The sequence below is a fragment of the Plecotus auritus genome, assembly GCF_963455305.1.
Source record: "Plecotus auritus genome assembly, chromosome: 5".
Classification (NCBI taxonomy): Eukaryota; Metazoa; Chordata; class Mammalia; order Chiroptera; family Vespertilionidae; genus Plecotus; species Plecotus auritus.
Genome location: NC_137776.1, coordinates 69,036,474 through 69,059,472, shown reverse-complemented (window position 1 = coordinate 69,059,472; position 22,999 = coordinate 69,036,474). Strand labels below are relative to the sequence as shown.

The following is a 22,999-nucleotide window of genomic DNA, read 5'->3' as shown; positions in this document are numbered from 1 at the left end:
GTCAAAGATCCTGCCCCCATGTGGACACAAGATGGCTGCCATAAGATGGCCTGCAGGGGAGAGCAGTTGTGGGTGACCAGGCTGGCAGAGGAGGGCAGTCGGGGGGGGACCAGGCCTGTAGGGGAGGGCAGTTGTGGGTGATCAGGCCGGCAGAGGAGGGCAGTTGGGGGTGACCAGGCTGGCAGAGTACGGCAGTAGGGGGAGACCAGGCCAGCAGGGGAAGGAAGTTGGGGGCGACCAGGCTGGCAAGGGAGGGCAGTTAGGGGTGACTAGGCCAGCAGGGGAGGGCAATTAGGGGCAATCGGGCTGGGAGAAAGCAGTTAGGCATTGATCAGGCTGGCAGGGGAGTGGTTAGGGGGTGATCAGGCTGGCAGGCAGAAGCAGTTAGGGGCAATCAGGAAGGCAGGCAGGTGAGTGGTTGGGAGCCAGCAGTCCTGGATTGTGAGAGGGATGTCCCAGATTGGAGAGGGTGCAGGCTGGGCTGAGGGACAGCACACCCCCCACCCCCATGCATGAATTTCATGCACCGGGCCTCTAGTTATAGATAAAATGTTACCACTGGGGGGAAACTAGTTAAGAGTAAATGGGGTCTCCCCTGACCCTCATTATGTTATTCCATATAATTGCATGTAAATCTATCATTGTTTTAAATAAAATAGGTAAATAGTTTAACCTTACTTAATATTCTTCAGTTCTACTTCTCCTGGGTTGTCTGTCATACTGCTGAACACAAAAATTCTTTTATTATTAGCTTAAGTAAACAGGAGTTTTTCTAGTTTTATTAATCAGTTACAGGTGCTAGCATATTAGAAAATAGGTAATTGTTTACATAGTAAAACATATCAATTATTGATTATTGAAGTAAACATGGATTGTTTTCAATGTAAACATGACATTTCAAGTGAAAGTTTTATTGAAGGTGATAAAAATCATGGACTAGATATAGTATGCTTTACAGATATTTATATAAAAGATTTCTGAAGGAGGCTGGTCTGGACTATTTTCTGTAACTTTGATCTTGATTAAAACTGTTAGTGTTACATTTATCATACTGCTGTTTTTACTCTTCAAAAACTATATTAACTACTGACTGGTTAATATAGAGAAATGTGAATTCTTACAGTAAAAATTATTGCCTGTAGTATGTTTTTTTTTTTTTTCATTGTGGAGGGAAAAATCTGTTGAGATATTATTAAAATAATTCTTTTGTGGTAATTAATATAGAACAAAATTGTTAGATTTTGGGCTGTATTAATATGTCAAGACTATTAAAGTATTAATTTTTTTCTTTCAGTTTAGAAGGTAAAGATTAAAGCTAGATTGGAGAAAATATTTTAAAATTATGTGAAGGATTTAGATTAAATATATTTATCTGAAATTTTTGCTTAGTTTTCTTTGGGTTTTGGAGGAAGAGTGCATGTTTTTTTATTACTGTGACTTAGATATTTTCAGAGAAAGGTTGTTAATCTTAAGGGCTCTTACTTGTCTCTTATGGATTAAATAGCAAATGAGGCTTTCTTTAAATCAACTGATGATTATAAGTTTTTAAAAGTTTACAGATCAGTAGTTTCTTGGGAATGAAGAAGATGGTAAATACATGTTTTTTAAAATATCTTACTAAATGTAACTAAACAGTTCTCAGTGGTCTAGGAACTATTTCCAAACTAGTGTTAATTTTGTTCATTTCGTGATCTGGTAATTTCAACTTTTTCAAGCATTTTCTCAGTGTTTTAACTGCATTCTGCTATCACATCCATTAAAAGGGGTTAGAGATAAGGAGGGTGGTTGTACTAGTAGAAAGACTGTATCAAGGCCCAAAAGAGTTTGATGTTCAAAGGAAGTTCACTTGTCTGGTGTGAATTGAAGCTGAAGAGGAGCCAAACTGGAAGGACTTGTATGTATTCACGTTTTATTTTAAGGCCAAGGGCAGTGGGAAGCCCTTTAATGGCTTTAAATTGGGGGAGCGACTTGATTTTGTTCACTTTAATAAAGGATCTGACTTTGGATGAAGAAATGATTGGATGGGATAAAAGTGGAAGCTGGGAAATCAGTTAGGAAGACTATTGCTCCTGTTCAGGGAGATATATTGGTGACTTGCAGTAATAACAATAACCTTCTTACTCCACTGACTCCTTCAAAAACTTGTTTAGATTTTCTCTAATTCTTTTACTTATGATTTAAATTTCTAACCTGATTTTGGTCTTTTTTGTTTGTTTGTTTCAGCTATATATAAATTTTCATTTGACAAGATAGGTAACATTATTATTTTATTCATTAAGGGTGCTAGTATGAATTTCTTTATAGCTAGTATGACTTTATGGAGGATTTATTTATCCTTACTACCTATTAATGAGTTTATATGGCTGCTCTTAATATCAAACTGATGACTAGTGAGCACTTTTTATGCTGTCCGTATACTCACTTTTTATTCATTACTCATCTTTTTACCTTCTAAATTTAGTCTAAGACAAAAGTTACTTTTTTTAGAGGTATTAAAATAATTTTTTTTCTTTTAAATAAAGAACATTGCTAAAGATAAAAATTCCCTGGTCTTTGTAATTTTCTGATTATCTATTCCTGCCTTTCCACTTACCTTACTGAAGAAATTAGAATGAACCTTAACTGAAGTTCAGAAATATCTAGTGATTTGTGAGTTTCTCTCTTTTTCTATTCCCAGTGTTTCATTTTGAAAGTTAAACCTCTCACTTTTCTCTTCTTTTCAAGTTGAGGTTAAAAGATTTCTCAGATTTTGAAAATATGACTTTTTCACTATTTCTGCTTAGTACCTAAGGGTCAAAGTGCCTGACACAGTGTATGCCAACACTATACATTTGTTGAATGCAGATGATGCTCTCTTTGTGGGAAAGACATAGTATCCTATAAGATTTCATTTAACGTGTCACCAAAATAGACATTTAAGTATCCTGTCAGGATGGAAGGGGTAGAAGAGTGGAAGTTTCTCATTTGTAAATGGAAAAACATTGGGCTCCTATTTTTCCTGTTATTTGTTTAATTGGAAATAAAAGCATAATATGCTAATTAGACCGGACGTCCTTCCAGACGACCTTCTGGATGAAGCTGGGGCTGAGGCAAGCCACCGTGGCTGCGAGGGCCAAGCCCCTTGCACAAATTTCATGCATTGGGCCTCTATCTATAGCTATACTAATAAAAGGGTAATAGGCTAATTAGACCGGACATCTTCCGGACGACCTTCCCGTCAAAGCTCGGCCCTGGTGAAGCCGCCCCTGGTCCTGGTCTCCTGCATCTGTGGCCTGGGCAAAGCTGCCCGGCTCCCGTTTTGTGAGAGGCATGTCCGACTGCCGGTTTAGGCCCGATCCCATAGGTACCGGGCCTAAATTGGCAGTTGTACATCCCCCAAGGGGTCCTGGATTGGAGAGGGTGCAGGCCGGGCTGAGGAACCCCCCCCCCCATGCACGAATTTCATGCACCAGGCCTCTAGTAATATTATAAGAAGCCTTCTTATATTGATTAAATTGAGAAGAAAGCAGGTCTTTTCTTGCAACCATTACCTTTCCCCTATTTTTAATAATTAAAAAGGCACAGGGTAGTTGAGGTCTGGAAATATGCCAGGTTTTCTTGGACTGTCCTAGAAAAATAATCTTCATTGTGGTCCCAGGTGTTAGTTAATTGAATCAGAAATTTTGAGTGTTGTGATTTGCTCTTTTGCTGGCTCCTATATACATATACTAGAGGCTTGGTGCACAAATTCGTGCATGGGTGGGGTCTCGCCGGCCTGCCCAGATTGGGGCCAATTGGGGCCAGGGCTGGCTGGGGTATGGGCCGTAGGTAGTTGGCGGGCCGGCCCCGCCTCTGATCAGGGTGGGTGTGCTGATTGGGGGCAGGGCCGGCTGGGGGGAGGGGCTGCGGGCAGTTGGACAGCTGGCCCCTTCTCCTGGTCTAACTCCTGGTTGAGGGGACAATTTGCATATTAGCCTTTTATTATATAGGATTCTTGCTTTATGTATTCAGAAAAGTGAAGTTCTTTGCTAATTGATGATACAAATCAGTGCTTTGTTCTGAACTATAAGTCAGATATACCAACCTGATGTAAATTTCTGCCCAAACAGATGTCAGGTCATTCCTTTGGAGATGAGGATGGTTACCTTTAAAAATGAATGCTCTCTGGATTCTAATGCCTTCATACTGTATTTTCTTTGCCTGTGTGTGTCAGTGTGTCTATGTCTCTGACTTTTAAAGAAAATTTTCTTTCTTTTGGTTCTTTTGGAAGAATACATTACAAAGGGTGTCTTTTGTTATTTAGTAGTTTAGTAACTGAGTGCAGGTAGTTAGCATCTTTATTGAATAAGCCTGTGTAGAGAGTACCTTCTGTATTTAGTGAAGAGTTTAAGAAAGAAGGTCCTCTAAAAGTTTTGCTAATACAGAAATGCACCTTTTTGTATTAGACTCTATCTACAATTAAGTAGATTAAGAAATAGGCAAATTGTAAGGAATTTATTTAAAGGGGGCTGGGCTGCTTGCCTCTTTTATAAGAGAAAATTTTACCATTACAAAGTCTGTGCTCTCTTTGGAACTCTAAAACTTTATGTTGAGGCTTGTTAAGAAAGAGGTTTGGAAAAATGAGCAACTTATATATTTTTTTCACATCTTGGTCTGTATAAAAGTAGATACATACTTATTTTGGAACTATGTACATGGGGAAAATTAGTCAGTTATGAGTTAACAATGTTTAAATATATTTAAGATGGTTATCTTAGTGATTTGTCAGGAATGAACATTGGGAGTCCTTAAATAACCAATAGTTAAATGTTGACTTCTAAGTACTTTTATTCCACATGCACATGCATACACTGTTTCTAGTGTCACAACATACATTTATCTTCTTAGTTTATTCTATATTAAGTTTTGTTTTTAGTTTATAATACTTGGTCTAGATCAGTGGTTGGCAAACTGCGGCTCACGAGCCACATGCGGCTCTTTGGCCCCTTGAGTGTGGCTCTTCCACAAAATACCATGTGCGGGCGCGCACATACAGTGCGATTGAAACTTCATGGCCCATATGCGGAAGTTGGTTTTCGGCTCTCAAAAGAAATTTCAGTCGTTGTACTGTTGATATTTGGCTCTGTTGACTAATGAGTTTGCCGACCACTGGTCTAGATGGACAGAATCTTGCACTATTTTGTCAGAATGATAGTAAGTACTAGATACAGAATGTAACAGGCCAGGCAAAAAAAATATTCCTGGAAAGAATGCCAGAAAGTGTTGTGTTTTCCTTCAGAAGTGATTGTTTGGTGGTAGGAAGGTTCTTAGTTTTAAAAAAATTAGGTTGACAGGTCCTAAAATGGTGCATTGCCATGTAGAAGTTTCATTTGAAAATTTATTTTGCTTACTCATATTTCTAACCTGTTTATCAGAAGTCTTTTGGGATATTGTGGACTTTACTTTTTTTTGCTAATGCTTAAAAAGAACCCTGGGCAGCCAGATAGGAAAGGTGACTTGTGTTCTATGATCTGTATTAATATAGAAAATAAATGATACAGAAGACATATGATGTGTTTATAGTTGCAATAGAAACAAATTATTAAAATGAGTTATTTCAATTATTACTTAACACAAAAGTAATAAACAAGAATTTTAATTTTTTCTTTCCTAATACAAAGAATTTTATTCCTAGTATTGTAAATATGAACAAGGCTATTGGTGATTTTCAAAATAAAGCTAGTTAAGTGATTCTGTCTGTTATTTAACTAGAGGCCCAGTGCACAAAATTCGTGCACTGGTGTGGGGGAGTCCCTTAGCTTGGCCTGCGCCCTCTCACAGTTTGGGACTCCTCGGGGAATGTCTGCCTGCCGGCTTAGGCTTGATCAGCAGGATCGGGCCTAAACTGGCAGTCAGACATCCCTCTTGCAATCTGGGACTACTGGCTCCTAACTGCTTGTCTACCTGCAGATTGCCCCTAACCACCTCTGTCTGCCTGATCTCCTCTAACTACTCTGTCTGCCTGCAGATCGCCCCTAACCACCTTTGCCTGCCGGCCTGATGCCCCTAACTGCTCCCCTGCTGGTTTAATCGCCCTCTAACTGCTCCCCTGCCAGCTTGAACGCCCCCTAACTGCTCCCCTGCCGGCCTGATTGCCCCCAACTGCCCTCCCCTGTTGACCTGATCGCCCTCCCCTGCCGGCCTGATCGCCCCTAAACGCCTCTGCCTCAGACCCTGCCACTGTGGCTTTGTCCAGAAGGACATCTGGAAGACGTCTGGTCTAATTAGCATATTACCCTTTTATTAGTATAGATTCCCTATGCTGTACTTTACATACCTGTGACTATTTTTGTAACTGGCAATTTATATTTCTTAATCCCTTCACCTTTTTTTACCCATCCCTCCTACTTCCTCCCATCTGACAACCATGACTTTGTTCTCTGTATCTATGAGTTTTAAACCAAATCACTTCTATTTTTTACTTTCCTATACTCGGAGAGACCAAATGAGGGACTATGCAAAGAAAAACCTTGATCTCTGTATTCTAATTTGCCATTCCTCTTTATACCTGTGGCCATCTGGTTAGAATATACTAGTAGACCTTTGGTTTTTATTGGGTAGTTTAGTATGGCTTACTGTTTTTTTTTCCATTCCAACAGTTTACTCATTGTTTTTTTAAAATATATTTTTATTGATTTTTTACAGAGAGGAAAGGGATAGAGAGCCAGAAACATCGATGAGAGAGAAACACTGATCAGCTGCCTCCTGCACACCCCCCACCGGGGATGTGCCAACAACTAAGGCACATGCCTCGACTGGAATCGAACCTGGGACCCCTCAGTTCGCAGGCCGATGCTCCATCCACTGAGCCAAACCGGTCAAGGCTCATTGTTTTCAAATTAATCTTAAAAATACTTCTTTTATTTTTTTTAACTTAAAAAAAACTTTATTGTTGAAAGTATTACAAATGTTCCCTTTTTTCTCTCATTGACCCCTTATAGCATGCCCCCAACCTTCTTTCTTTTAACTTTTGATGTCTTGCAGATCTGTCTAGATTATATCCAGTATTAAAGAATATAGACTTCTTATGTCTAGTAAGAACAGTCTTCTCAAAATATTCACAACCTTGTTTGGTTATGGCCTTCTCTGCCTTTGTTTACCTTAACTCTGTCTCTCCTTCATAGCCCTGTCTTAGTCCCATTTCCTCTATAAAGTCTTCCCTTTCTTCTTTGTCCCTGAGAATTGATTTAATGCACATTTATTGAGCTCCTGTACTGTTCCAGGCGCTGGTGGTACAGAGAAGATACCAGGGCTTTGTCTAGAAGCTCTTAGTCTAATGGAGGTTCTAGGTTTTTATCTTAAAATTCTTACAGCATTTATTTATAGCCCTTACCTTGGTGTTTTAATCTATAGTACAAGTATATAATCAGTTTTTTATGTGTAAATATACTATATAAAGCAAAGTTTTCTCTGAAAGATTATTCGTCAGAAAAAGTTATTTTATATTTGAGTTCTTACAAAGTTTTCATATTTGAGGCTCTCTCTTTCAGTAATTTTATTTTGCATAAAAATACAGTGTTTGGAGAACACAGACAATCTGGAAATGATGCCAGTCAGTGCTAGTTTTGAATGTTTATGGAGGTTTCTGGAGGAAATAGGTAGAAGGGGATAAAGAGTTTAACAAATAAATTGTTTATGGAGGTTGGTGGCTTAGTATCATAATTTGTTGTCAACTATTTACAAAGGTTGTAAAAAAATTTTTAAATCTCATTTTTAAAATCAATATTTTAAGTAGGCACTTTTATATACGTATAGAACAATGAAAAAACCACTCTCAGTACTATGTGTTGGATATTTGTGGCTTTGAAAAACATTTCCAGTGACCATATTCTGTATGACTTCAAAAGGTATTGCTTCTTAAAAAATTTTAAACAGAAGTAACGATTATTCACACTTCGATACTTTTAGATGTCTCAAAAGAAAGTAATGAGATGACACTTGTTGAAAGATGTATGTGAAGTTTGAACAAAATTGTTTTGTAAAATTTTTGTGCTTTGATTTTAAAAACATTTATAAAACTAAATTAATGAATTAAAATAAGTATACACTGGGCTGTTTCATATACATGTACAAAGGTTTTATAATTCAATTTGGTAAAAAAAAATTAAATACCTTCTCATTGGGGGAAAATTGGGGAATCCTTCATGGTGAACTAATAAAATGCTGTTTATATTTAGTTATTTAGGGTTTCTTGGTGCCATGAAGGATTGTACTATACCAGACTTTCCCAATTACTTAATTTACCTAAAATTATTCTTTGTATACTGTTTTTGATATTGTTTTACTTTTTATTTTTAGTATAAAATGTTTTGGATTAAAAGCATCATTCAGTTTGATCTTCCTTCCATAGCTGATTCTCTTTGGACATGTGTTCTACCTCTAAGTGGCAGGCAGCAATGACATGTGAAAGGGAATTTTTTTTCAAGTAGAACTAAGTTGTCTCTGGGAGTAACAAGTTTAGGGAAGGCATTCAGTTGCATGCCTGTTTATATTATATTCTCAATGCCTTGTTGATAGTTTCATGCAGCATTAGAATACTTTTTCAGAAGTCAGACTCAGATTTATAAGTTGTCCAGACAATTCTTTTCTTTTTGTTTAATGTTGGCTGTACAATAAAGAAAATTGTGAGGGGGTAAGGCTGGTCACAGGGCTGTGAAAAACATTGTCATCTTAATTAGAAAAAAAATTAATGCAATTCTTAATTGTAAAATATATTTTAATTCCATCTACCTTTTTCAGAGGATGGGGAGCATTAGTAGTTGGTAAGTTTTTTATTCACTTGTTACATTGAGTTTTTATTCATTAATTATTGTTTGTGTTGGGAGAGCAAGTAAATAGCCTTGGACCCAGTGGCATTCTGACATGTAAAAGGACATATATAGTCAGGTAATTAAAAACAATGAATAAATATAAAATAAAAATTTTTATATTATAAGTAGTGTGCATTTTGGGGGAAGGAAAAGTCCTGATTAAATAACTTACTAGAATTTTGTTATATCTACCTTGAAAAAACATGAAATTGTCACATATGTGAGAGCTGGGCTTTTAGGAACTACTAGAATGATGATAGATAGCAAAGGGAGGGCATTCATGAAAAATATTTGAACCATGTCCCATTGCTCCAGCATCATTTATTGAAAAGGCTCTCTTTCCTCTATTGAATGGCTTTTGACAATTTGTCAAAATTAATTGGGCATATTTGTATGGATCTGTTTCTGGGTTCTCTTTCTGTTTCATTGATCTTATGTCTGTCCTGCCAGTACCACACTGTCATGCTCACTACAGCTATATGGTAAGCCTTAACATCAGAAAGAGTTATTTCTCCCACTTTATTCTTCTTACTCAAAAAAATTTAGAATAAATTCCTTTATGTTTAAAAGGAAATTGCTGAGATTTTGATATGAACTGGATGAAACCTAGAAATGTCTAGGTTTCATCCAGTTCATATCAAAATTTAGAGAAAATTGACATCTTTATTATGTTGAATTATCAATCGAACACAGCATGTTTTTCCAAGTATTTGTCTTTGATTTTTCCCATCAACATTTTATAATCTTCATTATATACATCCTATACATGTTCTCTTAAGTTATATTTAAGTATTTTATTTTCTTAGGAGCAACTTTAATAGGTATTGCATTTTTAATTTCAGTTTCATTTCTTCATTCTGTCAGGAGATAGAAATGTAATTGAGTTTTGTGTATTAATCTTGTATCCTGTGGTCTTAGTGAACTCACTAATTCTAGCATTATTTTGTTTTAAGATTCCTTGGGACTTTGTAGAATCTAGATAGACAGTCGTGCAATCTGAAAATAGAAACATTTTTTATCTTCTTTTCCAGTCAGTATTCCCTTCCTTTTTTTTTTCTTGCCTTATTGCAATAGCTAGGACTTAATACATTGTTGGATTGTTTGCTAAAATTTTGTTGAAGACTTTTACATCTAAGTTAATGAGAGATATTAGTCTGTATTACTCCTTTTTTGTACTGTCTTTATCTGTTTTTGGTATCAAGATAATACTGGCCTCATAAAATTAGTTGTGAAGTAATCCCTCTCTGTTACTGGAAGAGATTGTATAAAAATTAGTGTTGGTGTTTTATTTTAATACTTTATGCTTTTTAAAAACCAAAATGGTTGTCCTCAGATCTAGTCACATTAGATGAAATTTACTTTTTCCTCATAGGGGGAATATTTGAGATTTGAATATGACTTTTGCAGGCCTATTTTATGGCCAAATAGTCTACCACATTTCAGGCCGTTTGTACTGCCTTTTTTTTTTTTTTTTTAATGATAGGAAAAACAAAGGTCAGTACTAGTCATTGATGCATAGGCAGCACTTGTTAAGTAGAGCAATATCTAATTTAAGTCTGATGCTGGATTCCTTGACTAGAATTACTGATTTACTATAACTGGGCTGAGTGAATTACAAAACTATGAAATTATTCATAATATTAATTATGGAATTACAGAAATTGAATCAGATGTGGAAACAAGGTAGGGTCACAAAGATTTTCCATCTGTTTTTTTCTAGAAATTTCATAGTTTTATGTCTATGATTTGTTTAGAATTAATTTTTGCATATGGAGTGAGAGATGAGTTGAGATCATTTTTGTTTTTCGCATATAGATGTCTAATTGTTCTAGCATCAGTTGTTGAAAAGACTATGTTTTCTCTAGTGACATTTATTGGCTGTATATCAATTTGTCATATATGTGTGGGTCTATTTCTGGATTCTTTATTTGTCTCATTGGTGCATGTGTCTGTTTTTTAACTAAAGTTGCACTGTCATGATTGCTGAAGCTTTATAGTAAGTCTTAAAATCAGGTTGTATGAATTCTCTTTGGTGCCTTTTTTTCAGAATTATTTTGGGTATTTGTGTTTCCTTGCTTTCCCATGTAACACAAAAGATAATTTCTCTAAAGTTAGTTACAGTGAAAAATCTGAAACCATTAATGAACCTCTTGTCCTCTGTACCATTAAACTGTATTGGGCTATCTTGAACATTGAATAGATTTTTCCCCTTGAATGCTTTTGTAACATAACACATAATTCATTTGAAAAACATTGGTTTTCTGAATTATATAGACCTTCTAAATATTGGCACATTTCGTTATTCAATATTTAAATGTAACATTTGTTAATATCACTGGTTTCATCAGAAAGTCCTTTATGTGTTGGGAAGGTGTCATGCTAATTAATGGTGGTGGATACAAATTTTCAAAAATTCTTAATTTTGTGTGAAAACTCAAATTTTTGATGCATACTGTCAGTTGTTTTTCTTGAAGTAACTGGTTTACTTGATTCACTTTTGAGGCTCTACCAGATACCCATGTCTGAGATAACCATGGTTGGTTTATTTCACAACTCAATCATGCAAGGGCTTTTTCTTGAGGCAACCATTTTCAGTATGCAGCAGAAGTGCCTTAGTTCCTATTTTGTCACACAGAATATTGAACTCTACTCAAAGGTTAAGATTTAATAAAATGAACAATTTTACTGCTTTTCATCAAGGACATTCTTTAGTAAATCTAGTCTTTTCCAGACAAATCTTGTGATATATGTACTCACTTTCTATTATTATGTTTATTATACTTAAAATGCAGTGATTGACCTGGAAAGCTATGCCTAATGTTATAACACTAGGAAGACAGTAAATTATTGACATTTTCAGAAGATCTGAAGATAGTATATTGGGAGACAATCTTTTATTTTAAGAGCGAATGCAGTTACATTAAGCTGTTGTTTTATTATCTTATAGGTGCTATACTTGGTAGATCAGAAACTCAGGAGTGTATTTTCTATAATGCTAATTGGGAAAGAGATAAAACCAATCGAACTGGTGTTGAACTCTGTTATGGTGACAAAGATAAACGGAGACATTGTTTTGCTACCTGGAAGAATATTTCTGGTTCCATTGAAATAGTGAAGCAAGGTTGTTGGCTGGATGATATCAACTGCTATGACAGGTAAGGAAACATTTCCTTTTTTATGATAGCATGGGATAATTTTTACCACTACCACTCTTTTTAAAGGGGAAAGATCAATGCATGTATTTTTCACTTTATTTCTTTTTTTTTTGTAAACATGGGCTTATGAAGACCATTACAACGCTAGAGGCCTGGTGCACAAATTCGTGCATGGGTGGGGTCCCTCTGCCTGGCTGGCGATCGGGCTGATCACGGCCGTCTCGCCCAGTCCCGATTGGGGCCAGTGCCTGGGGAGGGACTCTGGGAGGGCTCCCAGGTGTGTCCAGCCCCGTCTCACTCAGTCCCGATCGGCCGGACCCCAGCAGCAAGATAACCTACCGGTCAGAGCATCTGCCCCCTGGTGGTCAGTGCACATCATAGCAACTGGTTGGTCAACTCTCGGTCAGACATTTAGCATATTAGGCTTTTCTATATAGAGATTCTCTAATGACAAGATTTGTATTTTAAAGTAATAAAATAAATGTGACATGTTTATATTTTATCTTCGATATACTTTGAATAAATGACCAAGTAGTGAGAAATATAGATGAGAAATATTTCTTATATTGTTAGGATTATAAATGTGTTTTTTTTTTAAATGACAATTTTAAGGAAAAAGGATTTTTAAAATTGCTTTAAAAGAGAATATATCTGTTGAAAATCTATTCTCAAGGAGATGAAAGCTTAATCATAGTATTTAATTTGCTTTTAGGTTTCTTTTTTATGTATGTGGAAGAAATTGATTTTACTACATTTTTTCCTTTTTTTTTTCTTGCAAAGTAGGCCTTTGTTCTTTATCCCAAGAAACATTTTAACTTGACGTTCAGAATGACATCAGAACTAACACAGTCCTCATAGAAAACCAAATTTTATTTAAAGGATCTTGTTTAAATTGTTTTATTCTATATTGACAATGAAATACAGTGGACATGTAACTGACTGTCAGTGATCTTTCTGTGAGGAGTCCCATAGATGTCAGGCTGATCACTTAAACTGCCTGGATTTTTTCATGGTGGGTGGGTGCTGATGACTGGCAGAGGCTGCAAAGTCCTAGATAACTGGACTTTTTGGAGCCAAAAACTGATATACTCGTGGCACACTAGATACTTCCTCTTCGCTTTTAGGTTTCTCATCTGTGGTTGATTGGCTATATGTGATTAATAGCAAAATGCATTGAATAAGACCTTACAAATTGAATTAGCTCTATTTTTTATTAAAATAGTTATTTTGGTGTATATGTATTATTTAGGATATACTTCCAAATCTGTGAATTTTCAAGGGATTATTTCGCTATAATTATATATTTAAGCTGTATTTCAATTATTAGCCTTTCTATTAGCAGAGGTGATCATTAATATTTGCTATTATGAAAGGTAAGTAGGGCCACTAAGAAAACAGTATAGGTTCCTAAAAAAAATTAAAAGTTGAACTACCTTACATTTCAGCAATTCTGCTTCTGGATATTTATCCAAAAATGAAAACACCAACTGAAAAAGATATATGCACCTTTATGTTTATCGTAGTATTATTTATAATAGCAAGATGTGGAAGCAATATAAGTGTCCACTGATAGATGAATGGATAAAGAAAGGGTATGTAATTAAAATATAACATGTATAATATATGTAATACATAACATATAATATATAAAACATATAATATTCTATTGTATGCATATAAATCAGCCATTAAAAGAAGGAAATCTTGCTATTTAAAAACCACATGGATTTATTTTATTTTTTTTATTTTTTAAATATATTTTATTGATATTTTACAGAGAGGAAGGGAGAGGGATAGAGAGCTAGAAACATCGATGAGAGAGAAACATCGATCAGCTGCCTCCTGCACACCTCCCACTGGGGATGTGCCCGCAACCAAGGTACATGCCCTTGACCGGAATCGAACCTGGGACCTTTCAGTCCGCAGGCTGACGCTGTATCCACTGAGCCAAACCGGTTTCGGCCACATGGATAAATCTTAATGGCATTATGCTAAGTGAAATAAGTCAGAGAAAAAACACACCATATGATGTCATTTATATATGAATCAAAAAGAGAAATCAAAATTCATAGATACAGCGTGGTTGTAAGAGGCTGAGGGGGAGGGGTGGGTGAAATAGGTGAAAGGGAATAAATGGTGCAAGCTTCCAGTTATAAAACAAGTTAGTCCTGGCATGTAATGTACAGCATGGTGACTATAGTTAATAATACTGCATTGTGTATTTGAAAGTTGCAAAGAGGGTAGATCTTTTTTTTTTTTTTTTTTTTAATATATTTTATTGATTTTTTACAGAGAGGAAGGGAGAGAGATAGAGAGCTAGAAACATCAATGAGAGAGAAACATCGATCAGCTGCCTCCTGCACACCCCCTACTGGGGATGTGCCCGCAACCAAGGTACATGCCCTTGACCGAAATCGAACCTGGGACCCTTCAGTCCGCAGGCCGACGCTCTATCCACTGAGCCAAACCGGTTTTGGCAAGAGGGTAGATCTTAAAGTTCTCATCACAAGGAAAAATATCTGTATCGCTGTGGTGATGGATGTTAACTAACCTTATTGTGGTGATCATTTCACAGTCTATACAAATATCATATTACTAGAGGCCCAGTACACGAAATTCGTGCATGGGGGGGTGGTCCCCTCAGCCCAGCCTGCACCCTCTCCAATCCGGGACCTGTCGGGGGATGTCTGACTGCCGGTTTAGGCCCGATCCCGGGGATCAGGCCTAAACCGGCAGTCAGACATCCCTCTCACAATCCTGGACCGCTGGCTCCTAACCGCTCACCTGCCTGCCAGCCTGATTGCTTCTAACTGCCCCCCCGTCAGCCTGATCACCCCTAACTGCCTTTGCCTGCTGGCCTGATCGCCCCTCACTGCCCCCCTTGCCGGCTGGTTGCCCCTAACTGCCCCCGTACTGGCCTGATCACCCCTAACTGCCTCTGCCTACCAGCCTGATCGCCCCCAACTGCCTCCCCCACCGGTCTGGTTGCTCCCAAATGCCCCTCCCCGCGCCCCCCCCCCCCCCCCACACACACACACACACACTGGCCTGGTTGCCACATACAGCCTGTTTGGTCGTCCATTAGATTGCGATGGTCGCTTAGGCTTTTATTATTATGGATTATGTTTCATACCTGAAAAATATACAATGTTATATGTTAAGTATATATCAATTTTATTTTTTTTGAAAGGTAGGTAGAAAGAAGTTGGGGGGAAATGAGATTTGGGAATCTTCTTTATCCAAAACTATCTTTCATTAATTAGTTGAAATCAAGGATTTCTGGTGTATTTTTTTGTGTGTGTTTTGTAATAAAAAGATACTGTGCTTCTCATCTAAACCAGTATTGCTGGAGGTTAAACTTGGCTTGATAATGGGGTGCGGCTTGTTCAGTGCAAATGCTTGTTCTTATAGGGATAATTACTACACCAACTCTGTTTCTAGGGATTAGATGCTAACTTAAAAGTATGTGAAATTTTGTTTTTGTGCTCTGAATTTCATTAAAAAACAGATAATAAGGATAAGAAAAGTAGGAGAAAGAAAAAGAAGATTAAAGAAATGTCAAAGTGTGGAGGAAAAGAGTAATAAAAAGAAAAATGAAATTGGATGGCAAAAAGTAATTAGGCTAGGTTAATTTACTTCCCATAATTTGAGGCATGGTTCTAAATACTAAATATATATATAAATTTACATATATATATATATAAATATATATATATATATATTTTTTTCTTTTGCTAAATTGTTAAAAATTTAGCTTTCATTTATCTTTTACTTTCTACTAAATAGATGTTGGTATCAATTAAATTTTAAAGTTAGATTTTTTAAAGACTGCATTCTACCTGAAATATCTTGGGCTTTTCATTATAAAATTAAATTCAACCTATTATTCTAATAGCCATCCTTAAAGTTCAATTTATTTGTAACATGTCTTTAAATCTACCTGATGTTCGTTAGCAATATTTAAGTGTTTGATTTTTTTAAAAGAAAAAATAGGTACAGTGGTCCTTCCTTAGCTGCAGTTTTGCTTTGTTTTTTAATATATTTTTATTGATTTCAGAGAGGAAGGGAGAGTGAGAGAGAGATAGAAACATCAATGATGAGAGTGAATCATTGATTGGCTGCCTCCTGCATGCCCCTACTGGGGATCGAGCCTGCAACCCCCCTTGATCGGAATTGAACCTGGGACCCTTCTGTCTGCAGGCCGACGCTCTATCCATTGAAGCAAACCAGCTGGGGCTGCTTTCCATGGTTTCAGTTACCTATGGGAATTAAGAGTGTCATTTTGGGGCCCCAAAATATTGCATGGAAAATTCCAGAAATAGCTTGATATTGTGCACAATTTTGAGTGTTGTAAAGAAATCCTGTGCTGTCCTACCCACAACTGGAGTCATCCCTTTGCTCAGTGTATGCAGGTTGTATATGTTACCTGCTCATTAGTCACTTAGGTGTTTTGTTTATCAGAGAGAGAGAAATAGAGACCACTATTATATAACTTTTATTACAGTATATTGTTATAATTGTTCTATTTTATTAGTTATTGTTGTTAATTTTATATTGTGCCTAACTTATAAATTAAACTGTATCATAGGTATGAATATATAGGAAAAAACAGTGTATGTAGGGTTTAGCACTATCCTCGGTTTCAAGCATCCACTGGGGTCTTGAAACTTTTCCCCTGCGGATAGGTGGGGGGAATTACTGTATAGCTGTTTCTTAGTGATTGATTAGGATTTGTTCTACAGGCTAATTTCCTATCTTTTCAGTAACTTAGGTTCTCTATAGAAGGCTGCCTCCACCTTCCCCTCCAGATCAACCTAACTTGAATCAGTTTTTGAGTTACTAGGTTCTATGTTTGTTGTTACATATTGTTCTTGTTGCTTATCGTAAGCCTGTTCATTGTGTTCAGGGTATCTAAATCTGCTACTACAGCCCTGACCAGTTTGGCTCAGTGGATAGAGCGTCGGCCTGCGGACTGCAGGGTCCCGGGTTCGATTCCGGTCAAGGGCATGTACCTGGGTTGCAGGCACATCCCCAGTGGGAGGTGTGCAGGAGGCAGCTGATCGATGTTTCTCTCTCATCGATGTTTCTAACTATCTGTCCTCTCCCTTTCCTTTCTGTAAGAAATGAATAAAATAAATAAATAAATAAATAAATAAATAAATAAATAAATAAATCTGCTACTACAAAAAAAGGGCACTTAATTCCCAAGGCCTGATTTGGTCTCTAATATTGAGATATATTCTACTGTGAGGTATGAACTTGCATCACTTTGTATTTGTGTATTTGTGTGTACACATACATATTTATATGTACACAGATATAGTTTTATATATAGTGTTCAGTGTTTGTATTCCTGAAATGGGAAAGCTATATTTCTTGTGAGAAAAAGCACTCCTAGACCAAATTTCTTCATTGGCTTAGGTTCCTCTTTCAGTTTTCTAATAAACAACAGGAAGATGGTTGATTTAGATTGATCATTAAAAACTGAGTTAAAGCAATAGTCTCAATGAGCCAATGTGATTGTTATAAAATCAGCTGTTTATTTTATTCTGATGAGATTTAGTAACAGGATTCCAAGAACAGTTTTGAATTTTAAGAATTGACCATTGGATATTAATAAAAATCTTGAAGTTGACTATAAATGACTTAGTATTTTATCTCTGAGAAGAACTTGAGAAAAATACCTGTTGTAGATTCAGTATAATAATGTTGATTTTCATTATTCCTCTTTGTTTGTTTGCAGGACTGATTGTATAGAGAAAAAAGACAGCCCTGAAGTATATTTTTGTTGCTGTGAGGGCAATATGTGTAATGAAAGGTTTTCTTATTTTCCGGAGATGGAAGTCACACAGCGTAAGTTCACAGGGAAAATGCATAGGTCTGTTTAGTAGATGGAAAACGAAGTATATTCGTGTTAATAGAATAATTTACTCCTACCTCTCCTACTTTTATTTTTCTCTTAAAATTTGATCCTACAATAAATACTTATTGTAGAATTTTGTAGACCAAATTTGAGTTGTTCTTTTCTTTCCCTTTCCACAGCTACTTCGAATCCAGTTACACCTAAGCCACCCTATTACAACATCTTGCTCTATTCCTTGGTGCCACTTATGTTAATTGCAGGGATCGTTATCTGTGCATTTTGGGTGTATAGACATCATAAGATGGCCTACCCTCCTGTACTTGTTCCTACTCAAGTAAGTTATTGTCTCATACTTTGTGCTGTTTTAACTTGCACATTTTAAAGGAGTATTACTGTGATAAAATCCACCAGTTTGTTACAATTAATTTTCCTTTAGAGTTAACTTTTGAATATTTTTACATTTGATCTTAGCCAAAAGGCCGAGAAGCGATTGAATATTTTTTATCATGGAAAAATATAGCTAATTTTGCATACTTACTAATTTGCTATGTCCTGAACTTTTCTCACTTAAGTGTTGCGTAGACTAGATTGAAGGGTTTCCCCACTCCTGTTTTTCTTGGGAGCGTTTTACTGTCATTATAATACTTCACAGTGTGAGATTCACCCTGCTTTGTTTATTATGAGGCAACTGATGATGGAGAAGGAAAAACAACCTTTTTTCCCCCTTTCATTCTCACCTCCATTCCCAAATTTTTGTGCCGTTTTTTCAAGACTACTTGCCACAATATCCTTCTAACCATGGATAGGGACCCCTTAAGGTAACCAGGAAAGTGTGGAAAAGAGAGGTTTCATAAAGGCTTCAGGAAGATATATCACTAAAAATGTTCTTTGGGGGAATTTCTCAACATGTATTGTTGGCAGTTCCAAATATATTTTTGTTTGCAAAATAAAAAAAAACCACTTTTTTTAAAATGTCCTTGATTCTTACTTCTCTGAGCCAGAATATATCTGAAAATATAGCTGTGGTGGGTAGCCAGATTAAATGCATGAAATTTTCCTCATTCTCTATCATGTAGACAGTTGGCTCTAGTCCAGTGCTTTATAAGGACTTTTAATATAAATAGTTGATATTCTACAGGCTGAGTAAAGGTGATAACTTTTGGTTATATTTGCTTGAGACATTTTTAAACTCTAGTTTTTACTGTTTTAACTCTTAAGATCAGATTACCTCAGCCTCTGGATCTCTTTGTTTAACTTTGTTTCTCTAATACAGTAGGATTAATGGTTATAACTCGATAGAAGAAAATGGTAAAGCCCTATAATTTAATGACCAAAACAACTTCTTCTCTTTAAGCTTTATTTACATAACATATTTCTTTCTCAGTACTTGCCGCAATCTGTTAGCATTAGATCATTGATCCCCATAATCTTTGTAAAATGTGTATATGGAGGAATAAACCTGAGGTTAAATACTTAGTTCCATTAGGTATACACACTATTTTGTACAGCTGAAATATTTTAACTTTTAGACATTAGTAATCTAATTGTGAGTCAATATAAAATAATCTCTAAAAAGTATTTTATAGTAAAAAATGTTAGTGTCCAGTAAATAGATGTAGTTTAATCCATAAGGCCATAGAATGATACACTTGATCTTCTGTTGGTGGTAACTATTTTAATAATAAATACCTACATTTAGAAGAGAGAGCATTTATCTTTATTACTATAGTGGTGTCCAAATGTACCTTACTTACATTTGTGGTGTGATAGAAACTAACTGGAAACTACATTTAAAAACAACTTTGTTGTTTCTTAGTAAAACTATAAGAATAATAATGTAATCTTATAGATAATATTGATTTGTATACAATGTTGATAGGAAAGTACGGTTGAACATTTTTATAAAAGGGCTTGATATATTAGGCTGCTTTATTTAGAAATGCTAATTAATTCCAGGGTTTAAGGAAAAATGCAGTTATTATTCATAAATAACTAAGAGCCAGGTATCTTTAATAGTATTCATCTCTGGGTTTTAGATATTTGTTGCCATGGTTAATGTTATTGTATTCATTTATTTGATACTTGCATTGTTCTGTGGTGAGTTTGAATAAATTGTATGAATTACTGAAAAATAAGGAATGAGTTGAAAGGTTTTTGATGGAATGACCTGAAATGGTCAACCTTTGTTATTAAAAATAAAAGACATGCCTGACGTTATGCTTTCCTTCTGTCATAAACTGTGCTGTGGAAAAGGAGCATTGTCATCAGTGTGGTATTTCTCTTGTGTCAACTTCACAGTGTCTCAGAAACTGTAGTACCACTCAGTCTCATTTTGAGTGAGGAAATTATGTAAACTAATTCTGCAAGATGACTTAGGGGCCATCTTGTAACAAAATACTCAGTTTTATCTATTTCAAAATAATTACTGAAAATTACATCAAGCATTTATTGAACATTTAGAGTGTATCAGAATACTGGTAAGTTATGTATATGTAGAAATATATAATTTAGATAAGAGTATATAAAACTATATAAGATATATAATTTTTCCTACATGATTTCCAACTTGTGACTGGTATATGAAGATCATTTTTAGAATATCAAGATGCATTTTTGTTTAAAAATAAAAATTCCTGAACCATACCCCTAAAAGTATAGAATGGGGCCTAGGATATTATGTTTCTAATAAGTTTCCCAGGTGATTTTGGTGACAGCCAGGTATGGAAAGCACTGATTTTATTTTACTCAAAGGATTGTTTATATAGTTTAATCCCTACTTTATAGATAAAGAAATTGAGACATAGAAAGCTCACAACTATTGGAGCTGGAATCTAAACCAAGGACTCTGACAACTAAATCTTTGCTCTAATTGCTTACGCTATTCTTCTCATTTTCCACAGAACAGTTGCCTCAGGGGTTTCAGATAATTCTAAACATTCCTGCCATCTCAGAATCATTCTATAGGCCATTTTATTTTTCTACTTTGGGATGTTGAATAATAACAAGCAATAAAACAATAAAAATGAGCAATAGCATGATCACATCATCTCTAATAGGACAAAAGGAAAAATAAGTCATATTCATGTTTTCCATTAAAAATTTTTAACACATTTTAGAATAGGGTTTATGAACTTTGATTGGGTTGTAGGTGAAGATTCTTGTGTCTCTGAGTTGATAGTGCCAGTACCTACTTGGTATTCAAGACTTTTTTGAGGGAGAGAAGTAGGTAGGGGAGACATACTACACATTAGAAATATTAAAGTGACTTCTGTATTTCATTCCATATTCATGTCCCCATATTCCAAGTTTAATTCCAAGACCAGTTAGAAAAATACCTTACATGCTTATTGTGGATTTCTAGAACATTCTTTCTCTAAATTCTTTAAACACTTTAGACAGTGATGTAAAATTTGTCATTCATTTTCTTAGGGAAACTTTTCCTTAGAGCTTTGGCTAAAGGCTGGTTTGTGGATTAACTGCTCTGTTGTAAGATGTTAGTGGTGATATCTTTTCATGATGATACTTATTGATGAGTCATTCCTACAGTAAGAACTATACTTGAAGATTTACAGGGATTCTAAACAGAGCAAAAATATGTGCTGATAAAGTTACATATACTGTGCTCATTCATTGATCTGATCTTTTATTCTCCTTGGGGGGAAAAAAAGATCAATCCTATGGGACATACTGGAGAACTGAGATATCAACATACATCTTCTTGCTAAGCTACTACTATGTTTGTGACATTGTTTCATGGTATCACTGTCTCCCCAGTCATCCTGAATGAAAGCCTTGGAGACAAGTGCTTCTCCTACTCTTGGCTCTGTCCATTCACTGTTCATCCCTTCTGATCCTATTGTAGCTCAGGACATTATGGCATCCAGTGCTAAGATTATTTTTGTAATCTTGTAGCTGGTCTTCTTGCTTCCAGTTTTCTCTCTTCATCTGTACTAATGCTGTAGAATACCTGTCTGATTATGTTACTTCTGTGCTTTAAAGCTATTTGAGAGTTTTCAAATGATCAATACAAAATATACAAAGTTTGGAGCATGACGTGTGGTCTTCTACACTTTGTCTGCCTTTTGATTCTTTTCTCCTAATGCAACCTAAGCCATCCATCATATCCATCTAGAATGGTATTAGTTATGTGCCTTCCTTGAGGGAATTGAGAAAATAGTGCTCAAGTCAGTTTCAGTTTTCTGTGATGCAGATGAGTGACCCCGGTTGAGAAAGGCTCTAGTCATTTGTATATGTGTCATTCTCACACTTGATATAAACTCCTTGAAGATAATGTGTGTTTGTATCACTACTTTATCTCACACAGTATTTGCATGTAATAACTATTCTGTAAGTGATGAATTGCTAAATTGACTTTATTGTATTTAGAGTTATACTAAGATGATAATGCACTATGCCCAGGGATTCATTTAATAAATATTTAGGTGCTCTAGGGCTTTGCTTTAAGATGAATCTTGAGACTGTATTTCTTGGGGGTAAAATAAGTTGAAGTCTTCCAGGCTTTTATAAGAGAATGCCATTATTCAATTGTTTATTTAATCACAATCTTAAAGCATTCTTTTAATTTGTATCACCTATGTCACTTTTCTTTTGCCTGTGTTGAAACTGTCTTTCCACATGTAAAAAGAGCCTCTTAATAATCTTTAGTGAGTAAACTGATCATGAACTGGTTTTTCTAGTGTCAGTGAGTCATGAATGTGAGGGAATTGATGCATTCACTCTATTATTAAGAAGTCTTAATGTGGTTTCAATAAAACTATTTGCATCACTTTCATAACCATATGTGAGCTTAAGTTTCTTGCTTATAAGATCTTTATTTGTGCTGATAAAAAATACCACTTGATAAGAAAATGCATTTTAGGGACTAGAAATTAACCTGCCTTTAACAAGATATGAAGTTAGCTTCTTGTTAAATTTTTAGAGGCTGTATAAACAGCACTATAGTATTGTAACATTAATACTTTTTAAATGACATTTGTCTCTTCAGTTCTTATGTCATGACATTTTTGTCTAGGTTTTGGTCTGATTAGGACTAAAAGCTTTCACATGTTTGAGATACCTAGTTGGGCACACAGAATAATCCAATTGACCTTAATATTAAAGTAATCATAGGTTGTCATTTCATGCTATGTCAA

At 35.7% G+C, this 22,999-nt stretch overlaps 1 protein-coding gene across 3 annotated transcripts in view; it reads left to right on the top strand.

Moving 5' to 3' along the window:
• The window catches only part of ACVR2A (activin A receptor type 2A), a 92,531-nt gene that overhangs the window by 41,083 nt on the left and 28,449 nt on the right, over window positions 1-22,999 (top strand). For all 3 annotated transcript variants that reach the window (XM_080669219.1, XM_080669220.1, XM_080669218.1), the window contains exons 3-5: window positions 11,776-11,983; window positions 17,727-17,836; window positions 18,026-18,180. In XM_080669219.1, the coding sequence (XP_080525345.1) occupies window positions 11,776-11,983; window positions 17,727-17,836; window positions 18,026-18,180 (473 nt within the window). The remainder of the gene's footprint in view (window positions 1-11,775; window positions 11,984-17,726; window positions 17,837-18,025; window positions 18,181-22,999) is intronic.